At 49.4% G+C, this 17,483-nt stretch overlaps 1 protein-coding gene across 1 annotated transcript in view; it reads right to left on the bottom strand.

Annotated features, from left to right (window-relative positions):
• LOC146809063 (B-cell receptor CD22-like) overlaps positions 1-17,483 on the bottom strand; it is a 476,425-nt gene that overhangs the window by 346,185 nt on the left and 112,757 nt on the right. The window contains exon 3 of the mRNA XM_085614823.1: positions 4,326-4,619. Coding sequence (XP_085470949.1) covers positions 4,326-4,619 — 294 coding nt within the window. The remainder of the gene's footprint in view (positions 1-4,325; positions 4,620-17,483) is intronic.

Genomic DNA, 17,483 nt, shown 5'->3' with positions numbered 1-17,483 from the left:
GCTGCCCTCTTCAACCTGCCTTTGGGTATTTCACCAACTGACTACAGCGCTGTTTAATTAATTGCTGCAGTGCAGGCGGGGAAATGTTTGTTACCATAATAAATACAGCACAAAGTCTGCATTCCAAACATTCTGCCCCAGCTTCCTATAACCAGAACTGACTACATCTTCCTATTCCATGTTAACACCTGCAGAATAACCATCTCAGGCACCCTGAAATCAAAAACCTATATGACATGCCTACTCTTTCAGGCAGCCTCCACCAACCTACCTACAACACTGATGAATACAAATAAGGATATGCACCAAACGCAAAAGAGATCTGTCCAGTAACCACTCACTTTGGGTGATCCCGGTATAGAGCATCCCTGATGGTCCCACCCTTCTCCCTCACCAGCTTTAACACTGGACGCTCTAAATCTTATAGATACATTTTCTCAGTCACTGATTTTTATGTGGGATGACAGTAATGCAGACTACCTCTGTCCTCTCACTCCTCTTTAGGCCCTACAGGTAAATTTTCAAACATTTTGTGCTGGGTTAGCATCACAAAAGTGATGCAAACCAACATAAAATGTTTTTTACCAATTTACTTTCCAGCGCAAAACTTGTTTTACTTTGGAAAGTACCCTACAAGTAACCTGAAGAAGCGCGAAGCATTGCTTTGGGTTACTTAGCGCTAATGGGGTGTTACATAGGTGGTACATGGGCGTTCCCATGCAACCACCAATGCCTTTTGACGTAAAACCCTACCTACAAACAATAGTAGATGGGGTTTAGCACCAAAAGTTAACGCCTTCTGAAAGAAGGCATTAAGAGGCGAAATGTTTTAGTTTCTCCTTTCTTTTCTGACTTTGCATGCTTGCTGCACTGTGCAGCACGGATACAAAAACTGAGGAAAGTGTTTGAACTTGTCTAGACATAGTATTTTGTATAGGAAGGGTACCCTTCCTGTACAAAACCTATGCTAGATGCAGGCACGCACCTTATTGCTATGGTGCCAAGGTGTGTGCCTGTTGCACAGCAGCTGAAATCAGCACCAGCGCTAGGGAGAGGTGAGAGACATCTCTCTGTAAATATGGCGCTCTACTGCTCCGTCACTGTCACGCAACGCAGCTCAGCAATTTTGGCTGATGCGCTGTGTTGCACAACATTTTTGAAAATCTACCCCTTGATGTCTAAATTATTGTGTTGACAGGACTTGTGTTAAATGGTCAGTAGGCACAAACACTCCATATATGACCTGAAGCGTAACTCAAAGCTGGCGACTATTGTGACCTCTGAGTCCTGTCTCTGACTCGTCTTTCCTTCATCGCACTGTTACACATTGTGGCTTGTATTTACCACCAGACCTCCGGTTTTGTCCATGAATCACCTGGATGTTTCAACTATTGATAAATATACATTGTCTCTAATTGCCAAATCAATTGTGTAATCTAATTGTATAATCCAATTGAACAGTTTTTTCTTTGAATATATGATTATGCTGTACATATTTACCCTTATCCTGATACACTAATGATTTTAACTATAAAATAAGAATGGTTTCTGATATTTGAAAAAAACTGAATATAATTAAAATAAAAAGATTTTTGATATCTTAAAAAATAATTGAATATTGATACAGTCATTTATTAATAATAACGCACAATGTTTTTGGAATAATTAGCATTATGTTGTCCTGGAACTTGTAAGTTTTGGGATTATCGCATACTTGTTGCTGGTTCCCTTTCTTTCCCTTCGTGATACTCTGACTCAAGACAGGATAAGACACCACTTTAGTCAAGCACACATGCCACCAAAATAGGACTCATTGCAATTACAACAACCTTCTAAACAAACCATGGTGTAGCACAATGTTTCCCAAACTGGGGTCCGAGGACCCCCAGGGGTCCATGACACATTCTCAGGGGGTCCTCAGGCAGCAGTTTTAAAAGCACTGCAAAGTTCATTGTAAAATTAACAGTTTTCCAGCAACTATTAAAGTGTCAGAAAATGCCAGTGATTAATGTACCTGCTGGAGAGAGATGAGAGTTTTGTCCAGTGGCAGCTTTGACTTATCTAATGTGACACAGAGGGTTAATATACCTACTGCAAAGAACGTGTACAATGCATTTTAAAAAACAGATTTTATGTTCATAGGTCAGCGGGTTACTGATTTTGTCAGAGAGATTCTTTTGTTACTATGAAGTTCATAAGTGACAATCGTAATCTAGCACAGTGACCTATAAACTGTCATCAAAGAGCTGCTTGCAAACTGCATGGTAAAAGTTAGTAACTCTATCATTATCCTGATGCTGCTAAAAAGGTTTATTAGGGTGGAAATACATTTTTCTTGTTAAAGTCAATGCTAACCACTGTGTTATGTTCTGAATCCTGAGTTTGTGCTTCTCCAGACCAAGCACTCTTTAAAAATGCCTACCAGTATGAATGACATGTGAATCCTACACTTTGTAGTCCCCTTTGCCTTATGTAACATTTTCTATACACTGATTTACACGTATGATTCTTTATCTCTATATGTGTGTGATGTAAAGTGCTCTGACATCCTACAATGGTATGAGAGATGCTAAAATAAATTAAATACATGTGACAGCGAGGATATGGAGAGATGAGAGGCACTATTGGAGGGTGATAATAAGAGAATCATTGAAGAAACCCAACAAAGATTGTCGTATCGTGGTGCATAGTAAGGTCTTTATTTACAATTCTTTAAAAGCTAATACAATTCATTATATAATGATAAATGTGTTGTAGACAGCACCATTGTTTCCTAAATTGTTTTGGGGGGAGAGCCTCCCAAAGCCCCCTTTGTAGTGGTGAGGCTCATTCACTGCACTTTGTGTGCGCCGTATAGGGACTGGTCTGAAAACATTTGCCAGGGCAGCTTTGGGTTTCCAGTCAGGCCCTGGCAGGAGCAGGAGCCTCGTACTGCAAAATAAAACCAACCATTCAAAAGTTAGTCACGGAGATGCAGCAACCGTCCCATTGAAAGTTTCCGTTTCTTTGCAAATTATTTCAATATAAAATACGAAGGGTGATATTTACAACAGAATTGGCGGAGCGTGTCATTAGTCTCCTTGGCTTAACAACACACTCCGCCACTTCAGAAATGCAGGGCTGCACCATATTTACAAGAATATGGTGCAGCCTTGCATTTCGCCCTGCGCTGGCAGTACACTTAGCAGTGTAGAGCCAACGCAGGCACCCTTGCACCATAGTGCAAGAGTGTCTGTGTGCAGGGGAAGATTGTTTATATGCAGGAAGTTCCCACTTCCTGCACATGAACAGTTTTGAAATGCCGTTTTGTCACATCTATGTGTGCTGCCTAATGCAGCACACATGCAATTTACAAAACATAATTTTTATTAAAGATTGTTTATGTGCAGGAAGGGTCACCTTCCTGAACATAAACAATCCAAGGTGTTTTGCTTTTTCCGTGGGAAAAAGCTAAAACAAGGAGAAATAAGATATTTCCCCTCGTTTCGCCAAGTTAAGACCAGGTTTTTCATGGTCTTAAGTTAGGTGCTGTCTCCTATTTAAGCTGCCCTTGTAAATATAAGGCAGCGTCAAAATCAATGGGTGTTGGGGTGCCCACTGCAACTCCCACTGCCCACCTCTTTCACGCTAAGCTTTTCGTGAAAGGGGGCCTTATTTACAAGGCAGCGTTAAGCCACAATAAGTGTCTTAACGCTGCCTTGTAAATAAGGCGAAGCCCCTATCGCCACAGGAACATCGCAAAAAGCAACATTCTCATGGCGATAGGGACTTGTAAATATGCCCCTAAAATCCTTAGTAATTTGAGTATTTGTTTTGAGTGCACACATGTGCTTATTTTTTTCGAATTACTGTTTTAATGTAAGAAATGTAAATTCGACAAATTGCTTGGGGGTCCCCGGCTTCCAGTGGTGACTCAATTGGGGTCCTCAGGAGTCAAAAGTTTGGGAACCACTGGTGTAGCATGCTCCCTGTCTGATAATGTGCCTCAGTGCCTCACAGTGGGTTATGAAGCTCTATACAAATGCAGTTTCAATTAGAATAACAAGATCGACCTTTCCCTTCACTCAGAAGCTGCTGGAGAAAACTGATGTTTAAGAGAAAACCACAACAGAGCTGCAGGCGCACACCAGGACAACAGAGGGACAAAGAGCTCGAGGCCGCTGATGGCTTCATAAGTGCACCCAGTCCAGTGGTTAGAAGCGTTCTGATTGGCTGGGCGGCTGTCACACACCTAATCAACATAATTATACATTTTAACACAATATTATTTCAATTTCTCTGTAATGCCCATTTTCATCTCCAGCAATTAAAGTTAAAAGTCTTACATCGAATGGACAGTGTAATGGATTGAGACGCTGATTTGCCACTGGGGTAAGTTGCTGTACACACAAACTCCTCCATATGATGCTCTGCGGCGGGGGTGTAATTCAACACTAAGACAGTCCTCCATATCCCATCCAAGAGTTCTTCGTGGTAAATGCTGACATTCCTATGAATCTTGTCCCATGCTAGGGCAGGAGGGTGGGCGGGGCAGGTGTGCTCCACAGAGCAGGTAATTGTTACTGGGACCCCTTCAGTCATTGTTCGAGGGGGGGTCACTGCTGGCCGCGCTGGGGTACCTGCACAAAACACAAATGGACACATGTGACAATGTTCCCTGATGAAGGAGCTCCCTCTGAAACAGTATCTGGGCCCTATGGGATGTGTGTTTTACATCACAATCAAATGGAGCAAAGTTTATTTGAGATGACTTTACACAGTGTGATTATTCTATTACTGCCATGTCAGATTACTATAGTCCTCGCGCAACACACTGATTAGTGTAAACGCCATGGTGCGCACAATTAGCAATGTTTATTTTTAATCTTTCCTCCTGGAAATGTACCTCTTGGACCTCGGAATACACCAGTCGCAACCTTCACCCCTGCCCATCAGCTTCTAGGCACAACCGTGGCCTTCAGCCATGACGTGCTCTCAGCATCCATGTACCCAGTACGGCACGGCTAGTTCCTGCAGGGCACTGCCATTGGCTCTGGTCATTCACCTCATCCCCAGTATTAGCAGGATCAGTGGGCAGAGGGCATGGCCTTCAGCCACAAAAAGTGGATGCTCACGAGTATTGTATATAGGGCCTTCAGGAAAGCCCGACACCCAGTGTCCCCCAATACTCTGCGCAGGACCCCACCTCAATTCCCCTTCCAGGTTCTCACTGTGCACAACCTTTGGCCATGCTCAGCAGGACTCTGAGAAAAGAGTATCTTCCTACCAGGCCCTGTGCCCCTGCCTCAGTGCCAGCAAGGTAAACCCTGTATTCCCACTGCCAGAGGGCAAGTCAATGACACCTTATACACAGAACATGAATGTAAATGTTGTATACTTGTAAAGCGCACAGCTGCCCCAGCAACGGGGCGTCCCGGCGCTGTATACCGCTGGGGAACCCATCCTGGCTTTCTCTGTGAGATGGTCCCTACTGGGCATCTCCAAAGGTGAAGACAAGCATCCCCGGCGCTGATGGGGCCGTAAGTGGAGATTAAGCAAGCTATTGCCCAGAGTTGCTGAGTGGGATCCATGGTTAGAGTAGGCACCGAGGCGAGAATTATCGAGTCCACTGACCTTGGCCCAAGACCCTGCCGCGTCGGGAATCGAACCCTGGTCCCAGGGCCGACCTCTGCTTCCGGGTCTGCCACCTCTAACCAGTGAGCCACACCACTCCACATTAACTTAGTGACTAGAACTTATGGCTGTGTGTAACAAGTGATGAACGCATTACATGGCTTTTGGCTGCATTCTGTGACTTCTGCATCTACTGGCCCACTGACTGGTCTTGGTCCTTGGGTGGGAGTATTGCTTTCTAGAGCATTTAACAGAACATATAGCCTTTGGGAGTCCAGTGTAGCCTTACATCCCCCTCTTTGGTCAAACAACACACATCTCACCAAGATCAAACAACAGTACAAAAATGGGTCTTCGAAGGTTTATGAGTTGACTAGAGTTGCGAACTGGGACTGGCCATCAGCCAAACGTTTCCCATGCAAATCGGTACCAATGCAGAGTTCGAATTAGGTGTATAGTTAAGAAAAGAATTTTCATATTGTTTGTGTATATGAAAATTAGTTTGCTTAACAATGGATTATTTTAGCATTGTGTCTCTCTGGAAGTGTAGTTCCTCCACCCTCCACTTCCAGATGGAAGAGGTTTTCCACAACCACTGCACATCATCTGACATCACAAAACTATGAATGGAACAAGCTGTCAACCCTGAACAGTCAGTCAGACTAGACATCCTTTAATTCTTTTTAGACGTTTGCAGACCTCTGTGGACCTAAAAAACCTTCTTGTCAGGATATACACACATCTCTCTTTTAAAACTAATGTAGTGCTCCTGAGTATGAAATAGGTACTGATAGATCTGGCACTTTTGACAGGTTTATCCCCAAACATTTCGCCCTTTGCCTCCTATTTTTCTGACCCTGCGTTCGTTGGCTATAGGATTCTGGGCACTTTACCACTGGTGATCAGTGCTAAAGTGCATATGCTCTCTGTATAAATTGTGACAATGATTGGTTATCCATGATTGGCATATTTGATTTACTGGTAAGTCCCTAGTAAAGTGCACAATGTGTGCCATGGCCTGTAAATCAAATGCTGCTAGTGGGCTTGCAGCACTAGTTGTGCCACTCACATGAGTAGCCCTGTAAAGCTGTCTCAGGCCTACCACTCTAGTTTCTGGGCACCCAGTCGGAGAACTGCCATGTTGTCCTGGCAAGTACACCCACTTGCCAGGCCCAAACCATTTCTTTCCTTACATGTAAGGCACCCCTAACGTAGGCCCAATGTACCCCATGGGCAGGGTACAGTGTATTTGAAAAGTAGGACATGTACTGGTGTGTGGGATATTTCCTAATCGTGAAATACTGTGCATTTCGTTTTTCACTATTGAAAGTATATCTGTCCCACAGGCTTATCATTGGGGTTGCACTGTACCATTTTTACATGTGTAACTTTCCATAGGGCAAGCTGGAAAAATTGAGTTTAGGCTCTCTGAACTCAGATTTTATTAACGCGCCTTTTGGTAAAGGTGCTCTTTAAATTCTGTGTTTGAAAATGCCACTTTTAGAAAGTGTTTGTCAAACTCAAGGGGAGTGATTTGGTTTAGGACCAAAGAGGCTGGAATCAGATAAGCATTGCAAAGAAAGAGTACCTCTTGGACCATGGTTCGCTTGTAAATTTAGTTACGAAGGTCTATGTTCTTTACCTTCGTGTCTGTTCTAAATATGAACTGGAATTATTTCAATTTCCACTTGAACAGGGTGTGGGTATGCAAAACCTTTCTCAACATATGCAAAGAGGTTCATGCACAAAATATCTTGTGTATTCATCAATACGTAGTTTACTTCATTTTTTCACTTGAGCTGTTTTTTTTTTAAAATCACACAAACCTAATAACATGATCATATCATCTTTTACATGCTTGTGCTTAATAGTGACACATAGAAACTTTATATACAGTGCAAAATTCCCAAAAAATCAAAAAATATCAAAGTATGAAGTCTGAAATTAGTAGTAACCAATACTTACATGTACAATCTTATTACAAATTTGTTATGTCCTACTTCTTTGAATACATGTACTAGGATGATTGGGACCTAACCTCGGTACTTATCAATTGTCAGTCCAGATGGTGAAGAGGTCAGAGCATGACTCGAAGTTTTTTGTATACAGGAGGGAAACCGTCTTTCTTTGGCTAGACCTCAGTTTGTATGACCTCGATTTCAGTTAGGTTTCAAATAGAGACGGAGATGCTCTTAGCCTCAGTGCCCACGCGTTTTGACCTTTGTGCGGGGACCGTGAGGTTTCAGGGAAGGTCTTCCTCAGGGCTGGGGACTTAAAAGTGTAGGACGCTATGATTAAAGAAGAGGGAAAGTGTATTAGTGTCTTGTTCTATATTCTAACTGGAATGTAGGGCTTATAAATATCAAATAAGTTTAACATACCTACTAAGGAGCAATTGTTCTCTTGCAATGGCTGAACAGTCACATTTTTGTTGTATGGCTCACTGTTCGCTCTATTAGAGCTTGTGTTCACTATGGAAGAGTATGGAGAGAATTTTGTCAGGTTGGAGGATACAGACTAATGCAATGCTTGATTATAAGGGATCTGTGAAATACTTCTAAAAGAGTGAGTGTAGGTTGTCTATACACGTGTCTATCAACCCCTCTGTGCCATAGCTTGTGCCTATTAGTTCATGCTGATGGTTTGGTCCTTTTACGGGACTTGTGCTCTCAAGTGGAGTAACATGCTCAATCTTGATCCTCATGCAGCCCTCCACGGCACGGCTCGTGTTAAGGCAAGGATGTTTGAAATGTTGTTACCTTAGTCTTTTAGTGCAGTGCGGCTTCTTCAGAACGGGACTCGTGCTTTGATTCAAACAGCCGGTTCTGTCAGCGATACCACATTTCAAACATCCTTGCCTTAACACGAGCCATCTGGTGTTTGAATGAGAGGAGCTGAGATGTGCATTCACTCTGGACAGTCACTGGGGGGTTGAGGTGTGTCCTGCCTTGCCTGGGTGACTTATCAGATGGCTGAATAGACCTGGTCTGCGTTTAGAGTGGTTGGAGGAGTTTCGCTTGCACATGAATAGGCTGTGTCCCCTTTTTCACAATGCTGTCTCCTCGCCCTGTGGTCTTGCTGCACCATGGAGGACAGGACTAATTTGGACTGGGTTCAGAGACCCTTACACAATCTTACACAAAGAGAACAATGACATTTTGTGGTATAAGTATTACACCTAAAACTCCAGGACTTTAGATTACTTCAAGAAACAAGAGGACCCTGCCAAGTTGAAGAGCGGAAGGACTGTGTTAGGAGCGCTGCCTTTTCTGAGTAAGGGGTGGGTTGGCCTGCAGTTACTGCTTCTGTCTGTGGTGGAGAAAAGGACTGATTCTTTTTGGCGTGCTGAGGTATCCTGCTTGTGAAGAATCTCCAAGGGCTTGTGTGTGCTGGCCTCTTGTTTCAGACGACTCAGGGACATCAAAGTCTTCCTTCTGGTTATAAGACCTGATTCTGAGGTGTCTAGTGCTTCACTTAGTTTAAAACCTCTGGCGCTTTACTTCATGCTGAGGTCTGCTGTAGTTCTGCACTCCCCGCTGAGTAGTTCTGGCACTGTTAGTGAGGTCACCAAGCGAGTTTGTTACTGGTCTCAGTTGGAAACTCCAGTGTGTTACTAGGGGGGTTCCTGCGTCTGTCCAGAAAACACCTGGCATGGGCACAGAACGTGATGCAGCCTGCGGAGTGACCCCGGCACCATCAATGCGTTGCTTGGGCGTGACCTGGGACATTTCACTCATCTGCTGGCCAGACCCCAGGAGTGTTATGCAGAGCAAGGGGCGGGAACGGGCTCAGGACTTTAAGCGGCCTGCACTGACCGGCTGGCTGCCTCTTCGGTGAGTCGGGCCCCGAGCAGTAATGGGCTGGCTGCTTGTGTCTGGCATCAGGCAAAGTTAGGGCTTAGCTTGCAGCTGCAGTGCATGGACGTGTGAAGCTGCCTAGATGGCTTGATCGTTGGGGAGGGACGGGTCTCCCTGCATTTGTTGTGTACCCAGTGTTCTCCCCACTGGACCACATGGGGAGGGCAGCCTCCTTTTCATGGGGTGGGGGACCCGGGGGATCGCCCCACCAGCCTTTCCCATCCTGTCTGAAGCCATGGCCTGTGTGGATGCAGGAAGCTGCTCCTGCCCGGGAGATAGGAAAAAGATATTGCAGCGGCAGCACTGCATGGTTGCGGGCAGCTACCTTGAAGCAATTCCACCTGCAGGAGAGGTCTCCCTGCCGACGAGGGCAGTATGTGCCTGCCTCCCACCCCCCTCTGTCCTGACCCATATACCCGGAGGTAGCCGCGCGGGAGTGCTTCAGTGCATACAAAATGGATAAAGTGGTGATTAGCGCTAAGAAAGATCTGGAAATGTATGTGAGCATGTAAAAAACACATTTCCCTGCCCTGATGTTATGATGTAGGACTTATACTGGCCAGAGTAATAAGTGTTATGTGCAGAGGCAGCATGACGTTTGCTGAGGTGTTATCACATGTGCTTTATGTATAGTACAAAGAGTCTGTGGACTAATGTGCCAGTTACAAGTATGTGCCTTAGTGCACTAACTGTGATGTTTATGGCCAGTGCCTTATGGCAAGGTGATTATTGGGTTTGCGCTTATTGTTTGATTCGATGTACATAACATACAATGTGAGTGTGGTCTAAGGTACTTTACCTCTAATGGCAAAGTGATCTATGATCTCTACATTTATGACACACAAAACAAATGTGTTTTTGCAGGCATACTAATTTGGTGTCCAGCAGTTTTTTGAAAGTTTATTAAAAAAAGTCCATGGAAATCAAAAGTTAGAAATAGCATCTTGAGCCCCTCCTATCAATTTCAACTGTTTGTCAATAGGCTCACAACTTTCAGATTGAGTACAAGTGAGGGGCGGGTTCTAAAACTGCACTGCATGGTGGCCCCTCTTGGAACGTCCCCTTTTTGCTCATTTTCCTGTGGACTGAAATGCCTGCTGTAGTCCGACGATCCTGCATGTGGGAAGGTCCAGGGCACGGTGTGATTTAGCGCATGAAATCTAAATACAGATCTGCTCTGAAAACTCTAGGGAAAGACTTAAGAAGGTGACCTATGCTCCTAGTGGCTGCTGGCAGTATGGTTTGGGGTAAGGCTGGGAGAATGTCATTTCTTTTGTCAACAGTACCCTGGAGGAGACCAGACAATGTATGAGAGCTGGGCATTTCAGCAGTTCACTGTTGGAGACAAGGCAAGATTTCAGGGACCTCGTGCCTCACTCGTGGCAGTTGAGACGCACACATTTGAAGTTTGGGTTGAACTCTCACTCATAACAGGCTCAATGTCACACCTGATGAGAAGTGCTAAAACATGAACTGTAAATGCACTAGTGTTCAGACCTTTGATGTAGAGCAGGCCCGGGGTGCTACAGAGGCATCAGAAAGTAAGGCCACCCAAGGCGCAGTCCTCCTACAGACCTCTTCATCCCCTGTATTTTGTAATTTGTATTTCCTTGTGCCATAGCTTGTGCCCCTGTATTGCCAGTCTGCTGTTCTGTTTTTCTCCGTCCCCGTGTTTTTCCCGCCGCTTCACCCCCTCCCCGCTCCCCGCCGCTGCTCCCCTGAGGTCCGCCCACTTTTCTCTTGTATCCCGCCCATTGGATACCCCGCTCCCGCCTCCCAGCTGCTCCTCCCTCCCACTTGGCCCTTTATGGAGGTCGCCGCACGGTGGTGAGCTGTGGCCTTGTCTCTGCTTGCAGGGCCAGTCGCTCCACACACCACGCGGCTCCCCCCGTGAGTGCCATGACCCCTGACCCCTACGCTGCTGCCTCGCTACAGCCGTGTGCCTGTAGTGCTGTTGCCAGTATCCTTAGCCTGTGCCCCTGTATTTAGTAATTTGTATTTCCTTGTGCCATAGCCTGTGCCCCTGTATTGCCAGTCTGCTGTTCTGTTTTTCGCCGTTCCCGTGTTTTCCCGCCGCTTCACCCCCTCCCCGCCGCTGCTCCCCTGCGGCCCCGTCCACTTTTCTTTTGTATCCCGCCCATTGGACACCCCGCTCCTGCCTCCCAGCTGCTCTGCTACTCCCTCCCACTTGGCCATTTATGGAGGTCACCGCAAGGTGGTGAGCTGTGGCCTTGTCCCTGCTTGCAGGGCCTGTCGCTCCACACACCACGCGGCTCCCCCCGTGAGTGCCAGGACCCCTGACCCCTCCGCTGCTGCCTCGCTACAGCTGTGTGCCTGTAATTCTGTTGCCAGTATCTTTAGCCTGCGCCTTAGCCTGTGCCCCTGTATTTCGTAATTTGTATTTCCTTGTGCCATAGCCTGCGCCCCTGTATTGCCAGTCTGCTGTTCTGTTTTTTGCCGTCCCCGTGTTTTTCCCGCCGCTTCACCCCCTCCACGCTCCCCGCCGCTGCTCGCCTGCAGCCCCACCCACTTTTCTTTTGTATCCCGCCCATTGGACACCCCGCTCCCGCCTCCCAGCTGCTCCTCCCTCCCACTTGGCCATTTATGGAGATCGCCACACAGTGGTGAGCTGTGGCCTTGTCCCTGCTTGCAGGGCCGGTCGCTCCACACACCGCGCGGCTCCCCCCCGTGAGTGCCAGGACCCCTGACCCCTCCGCTGCTGCCTCGCTACAGCCGTGTGCCTGTAGTGCTGTTGCCAGTATCCTTAGCCTGCGCCTTAGCCTGTGCCCCTGTATTTCGTAATTTGTATTTCCTTGTGCCATAGCCTGTGCCCCTGTATTGCCAGTCTGCTGTTCTGTTTTTCGCCGTCCCCGTGTTTTTCCCGCCGCTCCACCCCCTCCCCGCTCCCCGTCGCTGCTCCCCTGCAGCCCCGCCCACTTTTCTTTTGTATCCCGCCCATTGGACACCCCGCTCCCGCCTCCCAGCTGCTCCTCCCTCCCACTTGGCCATTTATGGAGATCGCCACACAGTGGTGAGCTGTGGCCTTGTCCCTGCTTGCAGGGCCGGTCGCTCCACACACCGCGCGGCTCCCCCCCGTGAGTGCCAGGACCCCTGACCCCTCCGCTGCTGCCTCGCTACAGCCGTGTGCCTGTAGTGCTGTTGCCAGTATCCTTAGCCTGCGCCTTAGCCTGTGCCCCTGTATTTCGTAATTTGTATTTCCTTGTGCCATAGCCTGTGCCCCTGTATTGCCAGTCTGCTGTTCTGTTTTTCGCCGTCCCCGTGTTTTTCCCGCCGCTTCACCCCCTCCCCGCCGCTGCTCCCCTGCGGCCCCGCCCACTTTTCTTTTGTATTCCGCCCATTGGACACCCCGCTCCTGCCTCCCAGCTGCTCCTCCCTCCCACTTGGCCATTTATGGAGGTCGCCGCACGGTGGTGAGCTGTGGCCTTGTCCCTGCTTGCAGGGTCTGTCGCTCCACACACCACGCGGCTCCCCCCGTGAGTGCCAGGACCCCTGACCCCTCCGCTGCTGCCTCGCTACAGCCGTGTGCCTGTAGTGCTGTTGCCAGTATCCTTAGCCTGCGCCTTAGCCTGTGCCCCTGTATTTCGTAATTTGTATTTCCTTGTGCCATAGCCTGTGCCCCTGTATTGCCAGTCTGTTGTTCTGTTTTTCGCCGTCCCCGTGTTTTTCCCGCCGCTTCACCCCCTCCCCGCTCCCCGCCGCCGCTCCCCTGCGGCCCCTCCCACTTTTCTTTTGTATCCTGCCCATCAGACACCCCGCTACCGCCTCCCAGCTGCTCCTCCCTCCCACTTCGCCATTTATGGAGGTCGCCGCACGGAAGCGCAGCGGGCGCGCTGATTGTGCGCTGAAGGCGCGTCAAAGGCAAGCCCGTCTGCGCCCGTCCGCGCCTGGACCGCGCCCAGCGCCAGAACCCCTGGCCCTCGTCGTTGCCAGCCCTCCCGATGGACATACAACACCGCCACCCTCCACGCACTCAACGCCGGCCGGAACCCCGCCTCCTACCAAGCCACCCCGAAACACACCCACGGACCCTTCACCTGCCAAACCTGCAAATTCACCTGCCTCCGAACCTGCACCGCTCCCGCCAAGCCAAGCACCAACAACAACCACCTCAAGTGCATCCTGCTCAACACCCGCTCCATCCACAGGCACGCCGTCGAACTCTGGAACCTCCTCGACACAACATCACCAGACGTCGCCTTCCTCACTGAAACCTGGATGAACGCCTCCTCAGCCCCGGACATCGCCATTGCCATCCCGGAGAACTACAAGATCACCCAGAGGGACCGCTTCAACCAAACCGGAGGAGGCATCGCCATCGTTCACAAAAACACAATCCGCATCACAACCAGCTCCGACGACACCCTCACCGCCGCCGAGCAACTTCACTTCCAGATTCACACCGACCCCAAGACCACCCTCAGAGGCAGTCTCATCTACAGACCCCCGGGGCCATGCACACAATTCAGCGAAACCATCGCAGACTTCGTCAGTCCACACGCCCTCACCTCCTCAGACTACATCCTCCTAGGGGACCTCAACTTCCACCTGGAGAACAACAAGGACTGCAACACCGCCGCCCTGCTGGACAACCTCGCCAACCTCGGACTCAAGCAACTGGTGAACACCCCCACCCACTACGCCGGCCACACGCTTGACCCCATCTTCTCCTCCAGCAAGCACATCTCCTTCAGCCACTCCACCGGACTACACTGGACAGACCACAGCTGCGTCCACTTCAACTTCATGAGAACCACGTCCCACCACCACCCGCGACAGGTTCCCCGCAGAAGCTGGAGCAAGATCACCACCGTCCAGCTCACCACCTCCCTCAGCCAGAACCCTCCCACCAACACGACGGACCCCAACGAAGCAGCCCGCAACCTCACACAGTGGCTCACCAATTGCGCCGACGACCTCGCACCACTGAAGAAACCCCCCAGCAGACCAGGCAGCAAGAAAGCCTCGTGGTTCACCAACGACCTCAAAGAATCCAAGAAAACCTGCCGCACCCTCGAGAAAGCCTGGCGCCACGACCAGACAACAGAAAACATGACGGCCCTCAAGAACGCCACCCGCAAACACCACCAGCTGATCCGCACCAACAAAAGGACAACGTACAAAGATCGTCTGGACAGCAACACCAACAGCACCAAGGAATTCTTCAATATTGTCAAAGAGCTCTCCAACCCCGGCACCTGCAACAACGACATCACACCCTCGCAAGACCTCTGTGACTCTCTCGCCTCGTTCTTCCACCGCAAGATCGCCGACATACACAACAGCTTCGGCGCACAGTCCACGCACCCAACCACCGAACCAGCGCCCCCCACCATCACCCTCTACACCTGGACCCCTGTCAGCACCGAAGACACCACCCGTCTGATGAACACCATCCACTCCGGCTCCCCAACTGACCCCTGCCCACACCGCATCTTCAACAAAGCTGACGCCATCATCGCACCCCAACTCCGGAACATCATCAACAGCTCCATCGCATCCGCCACCTTCCCGGAGAGTTGGAAACATGCCGAGCTGAGCGCCCTCCTGAAGAAACCCACCGCGGACCCCAAGGACCTCAAGAACTTCCGCCCTATCTCGCTCCTCCCGTTCCCGGCCAAAGTCATTGAGAAATCCGTCAACAAACAACTCTCCGCCTTCCTCGAGACGAACGAATCACTCGACCCCTCACAGTCCGGCTTCTGAGCAAACCACAGCACCAAGACCGCACTCATCGCAGCTACAGACGACATCAGGTCCCTGCTCGACAACGGGGAAACTACTGCCCTCATTCTCCTGGAGCTCTCAGCAGCCTTCGACACCGTATGCCACCGCACCCTGATAAAGCGCCTCAGCAACATCGGAATCCGAGGAGCGGCCCTGGAGTGGATCACCTCGTTCCTCGCCGGAAGAACCCAGAGAGTCCGCCTCCCCCGTTCCAATCCACGGCCACCGAAGTCATCTGCGGTATTCCGCAAGGATCCTCGCTCAGCCCCACCCTCTTCAACGTCTACATGAGCCCTCTCGCAGCCATCGCACGCCAACACAACCTTAACATCATCTCCTACGCCGACGACACCCAGCTGATCCTCTCCCTCACCAACGACCCCGCCAGCGCCAGAGCCAACCTCCAGGAAGGAATGAAAGACGTTGCGGAATGGATGCAGCGCAGCCGTCTGAAACTGAACTCAGACAAGATGGAAGTCCTCATCCTGGGACCATCCCCTTCTGCCTGGGACGACTCCTGGTGGCCCCCCGCCCTAGGCACCGCACCCAAGCCAACGGACCACGCACGCAACCTGGGCTTCATCCTGGACTCCTCCCTCACGATGACCAAGCAAGTCAACGCCGTCTCGTCATCCTGCTTCAACACCCTGCGCATGCTCCGAAAGATCTTCCGGTGGATCCCCACCGAAACCAGGAAGACGGTCACCCAGGCCCTCGTCACCAGCCGGCTAGACTACGGGAACACCCTCTACGCTGGAACCACAGCCAAACTTCAGAAAAGGCTCCAGCGCATACAAAACGCCTCCGCACGACTCATCCTGGACATCCCTCGTCGCAGCCACATCTCCGCCCATCTGAAAGACCTGCACTGGCTCCCCGTCAGCAAGAGGATCACGTTCAGACTCCTCACCCACGCACAGAAGGCCCTCCACGACTTGGGCCTGAAATACCTCAACAGCCGCCTCACATTCTACACACCCACCCGCCAGCTCCGCTCCGCCAGCCTCGCCCTCGCCTCCGTCCCACGAATTCACAGAGCCACCGCCGGAGAAAGATCCTTCTCCTACCTGGTGGCCAAGACATGGAACTCCCTCCCCACCCACCTACGGCTGACTCTGGACCATCTCTCCTTCAGGAAACTCAAGACCTGGCTGTTCGAGCAGTAGCGACCCCCTTCCTCCCCCGCCCAGCGCCTTGAGACCCTAGCGGGTGAGTAGCGCGCTTTATAAATTGTTTGATTGATTGATTGATTGATTGAACACGTCAGTGTGCTGCTGCACTTCTGTTTTAAATCATGACTCTACTGGAAGGTGTTTTATTGTTATGTTAATTATGTTATATATGTATTTAGATTTATTTTAGCATTTCGTTGGCCATTTGTGTTGTTCCTCATGTTAAAGTTTGGGGGGCATATGTACAAGCCCCTATCGTCACCACAACATCACTTTTATCTACGTTTTGGTGGCGATAGGGGCTTAGCTTTATTAACAAGGCAGCATTAAGCCACTTAACGTGGTGTAACGCTGCCTTGTAAATAAGCCCCCCTTTCACGCAATGGTTAGCGTGAAAGAGGTGGGCAGAGGGTGTTGCAGTGGGCGTTTCACCGCAACACCCATTGATTTTGACGCTGCCTCCTATGTACAAGGGCAGCGTATGTAGAAGGCAGCGCCAAAATTTGGCGAAACAAGGAGAAATTTATTATTTCTCCTCATTTTTTATTTTTCCATGTGTTCTGCCTTGTGCAGTACACATGGAAAAAGCAAAATGCCTATTTTTGTTTTATGTACAGGAAAGTTCCCTTTCCTGTACTTAAACAATCTTTAAAAAAAAAAAGCAATTTTATGACTTTCATCTGTCAAGTGACAAAATGGAATTTCAGTATTGTTTACGTGCAGGAAGGGACACGTTCCTACACATAAACAATCCTCCCGTGCAAGCAGACACCCTTGCACGCCTTCGTTGGCGCTACACTGCTAAGTGTAGCGCCATCACAGGGGAAACACAAGGCAGCACCATAATATTGTAAATATGGTGCAGCCTTGCGTTTCAGAAGTGGCGGAGTGAGGCATTAAGCCATGAGGTCTATTGTACATATGCCCCTGTGTATCATTGCTTACTGTGATATCGGCAAATATGCAAATTAGTTCTAGCTACCGTTAGACCTGGCACCTTGGCGTGAGTCTCCCTTCCTCTTTTTGTCGCTGTGCCTCATGGGTTTTTATGGTGTTGGCCGCTCAGCGCGCTGTGCCACTGCCAACCAGTGTCGCG

The sequence above is a fragment of the Triturus cristatus genome, chromosome 7 (genome assembly GCF_964204655.1).
Source record: "Triturus cristatus chromosome 7, aTriCri1.1, whole genome shotgun sequence".
NCBI classification, from domain to species: Eukaryota; Metazoa; Chordata; class Amphibia; order Caudata; family Salamandridae; genus Triturus; species Triturus cristatus.
The sequence above is the reverse complement of the archived record's forward strand: the minus strand, read 5'-3'. Positions and strand labels throughout refer to the sequence as shown.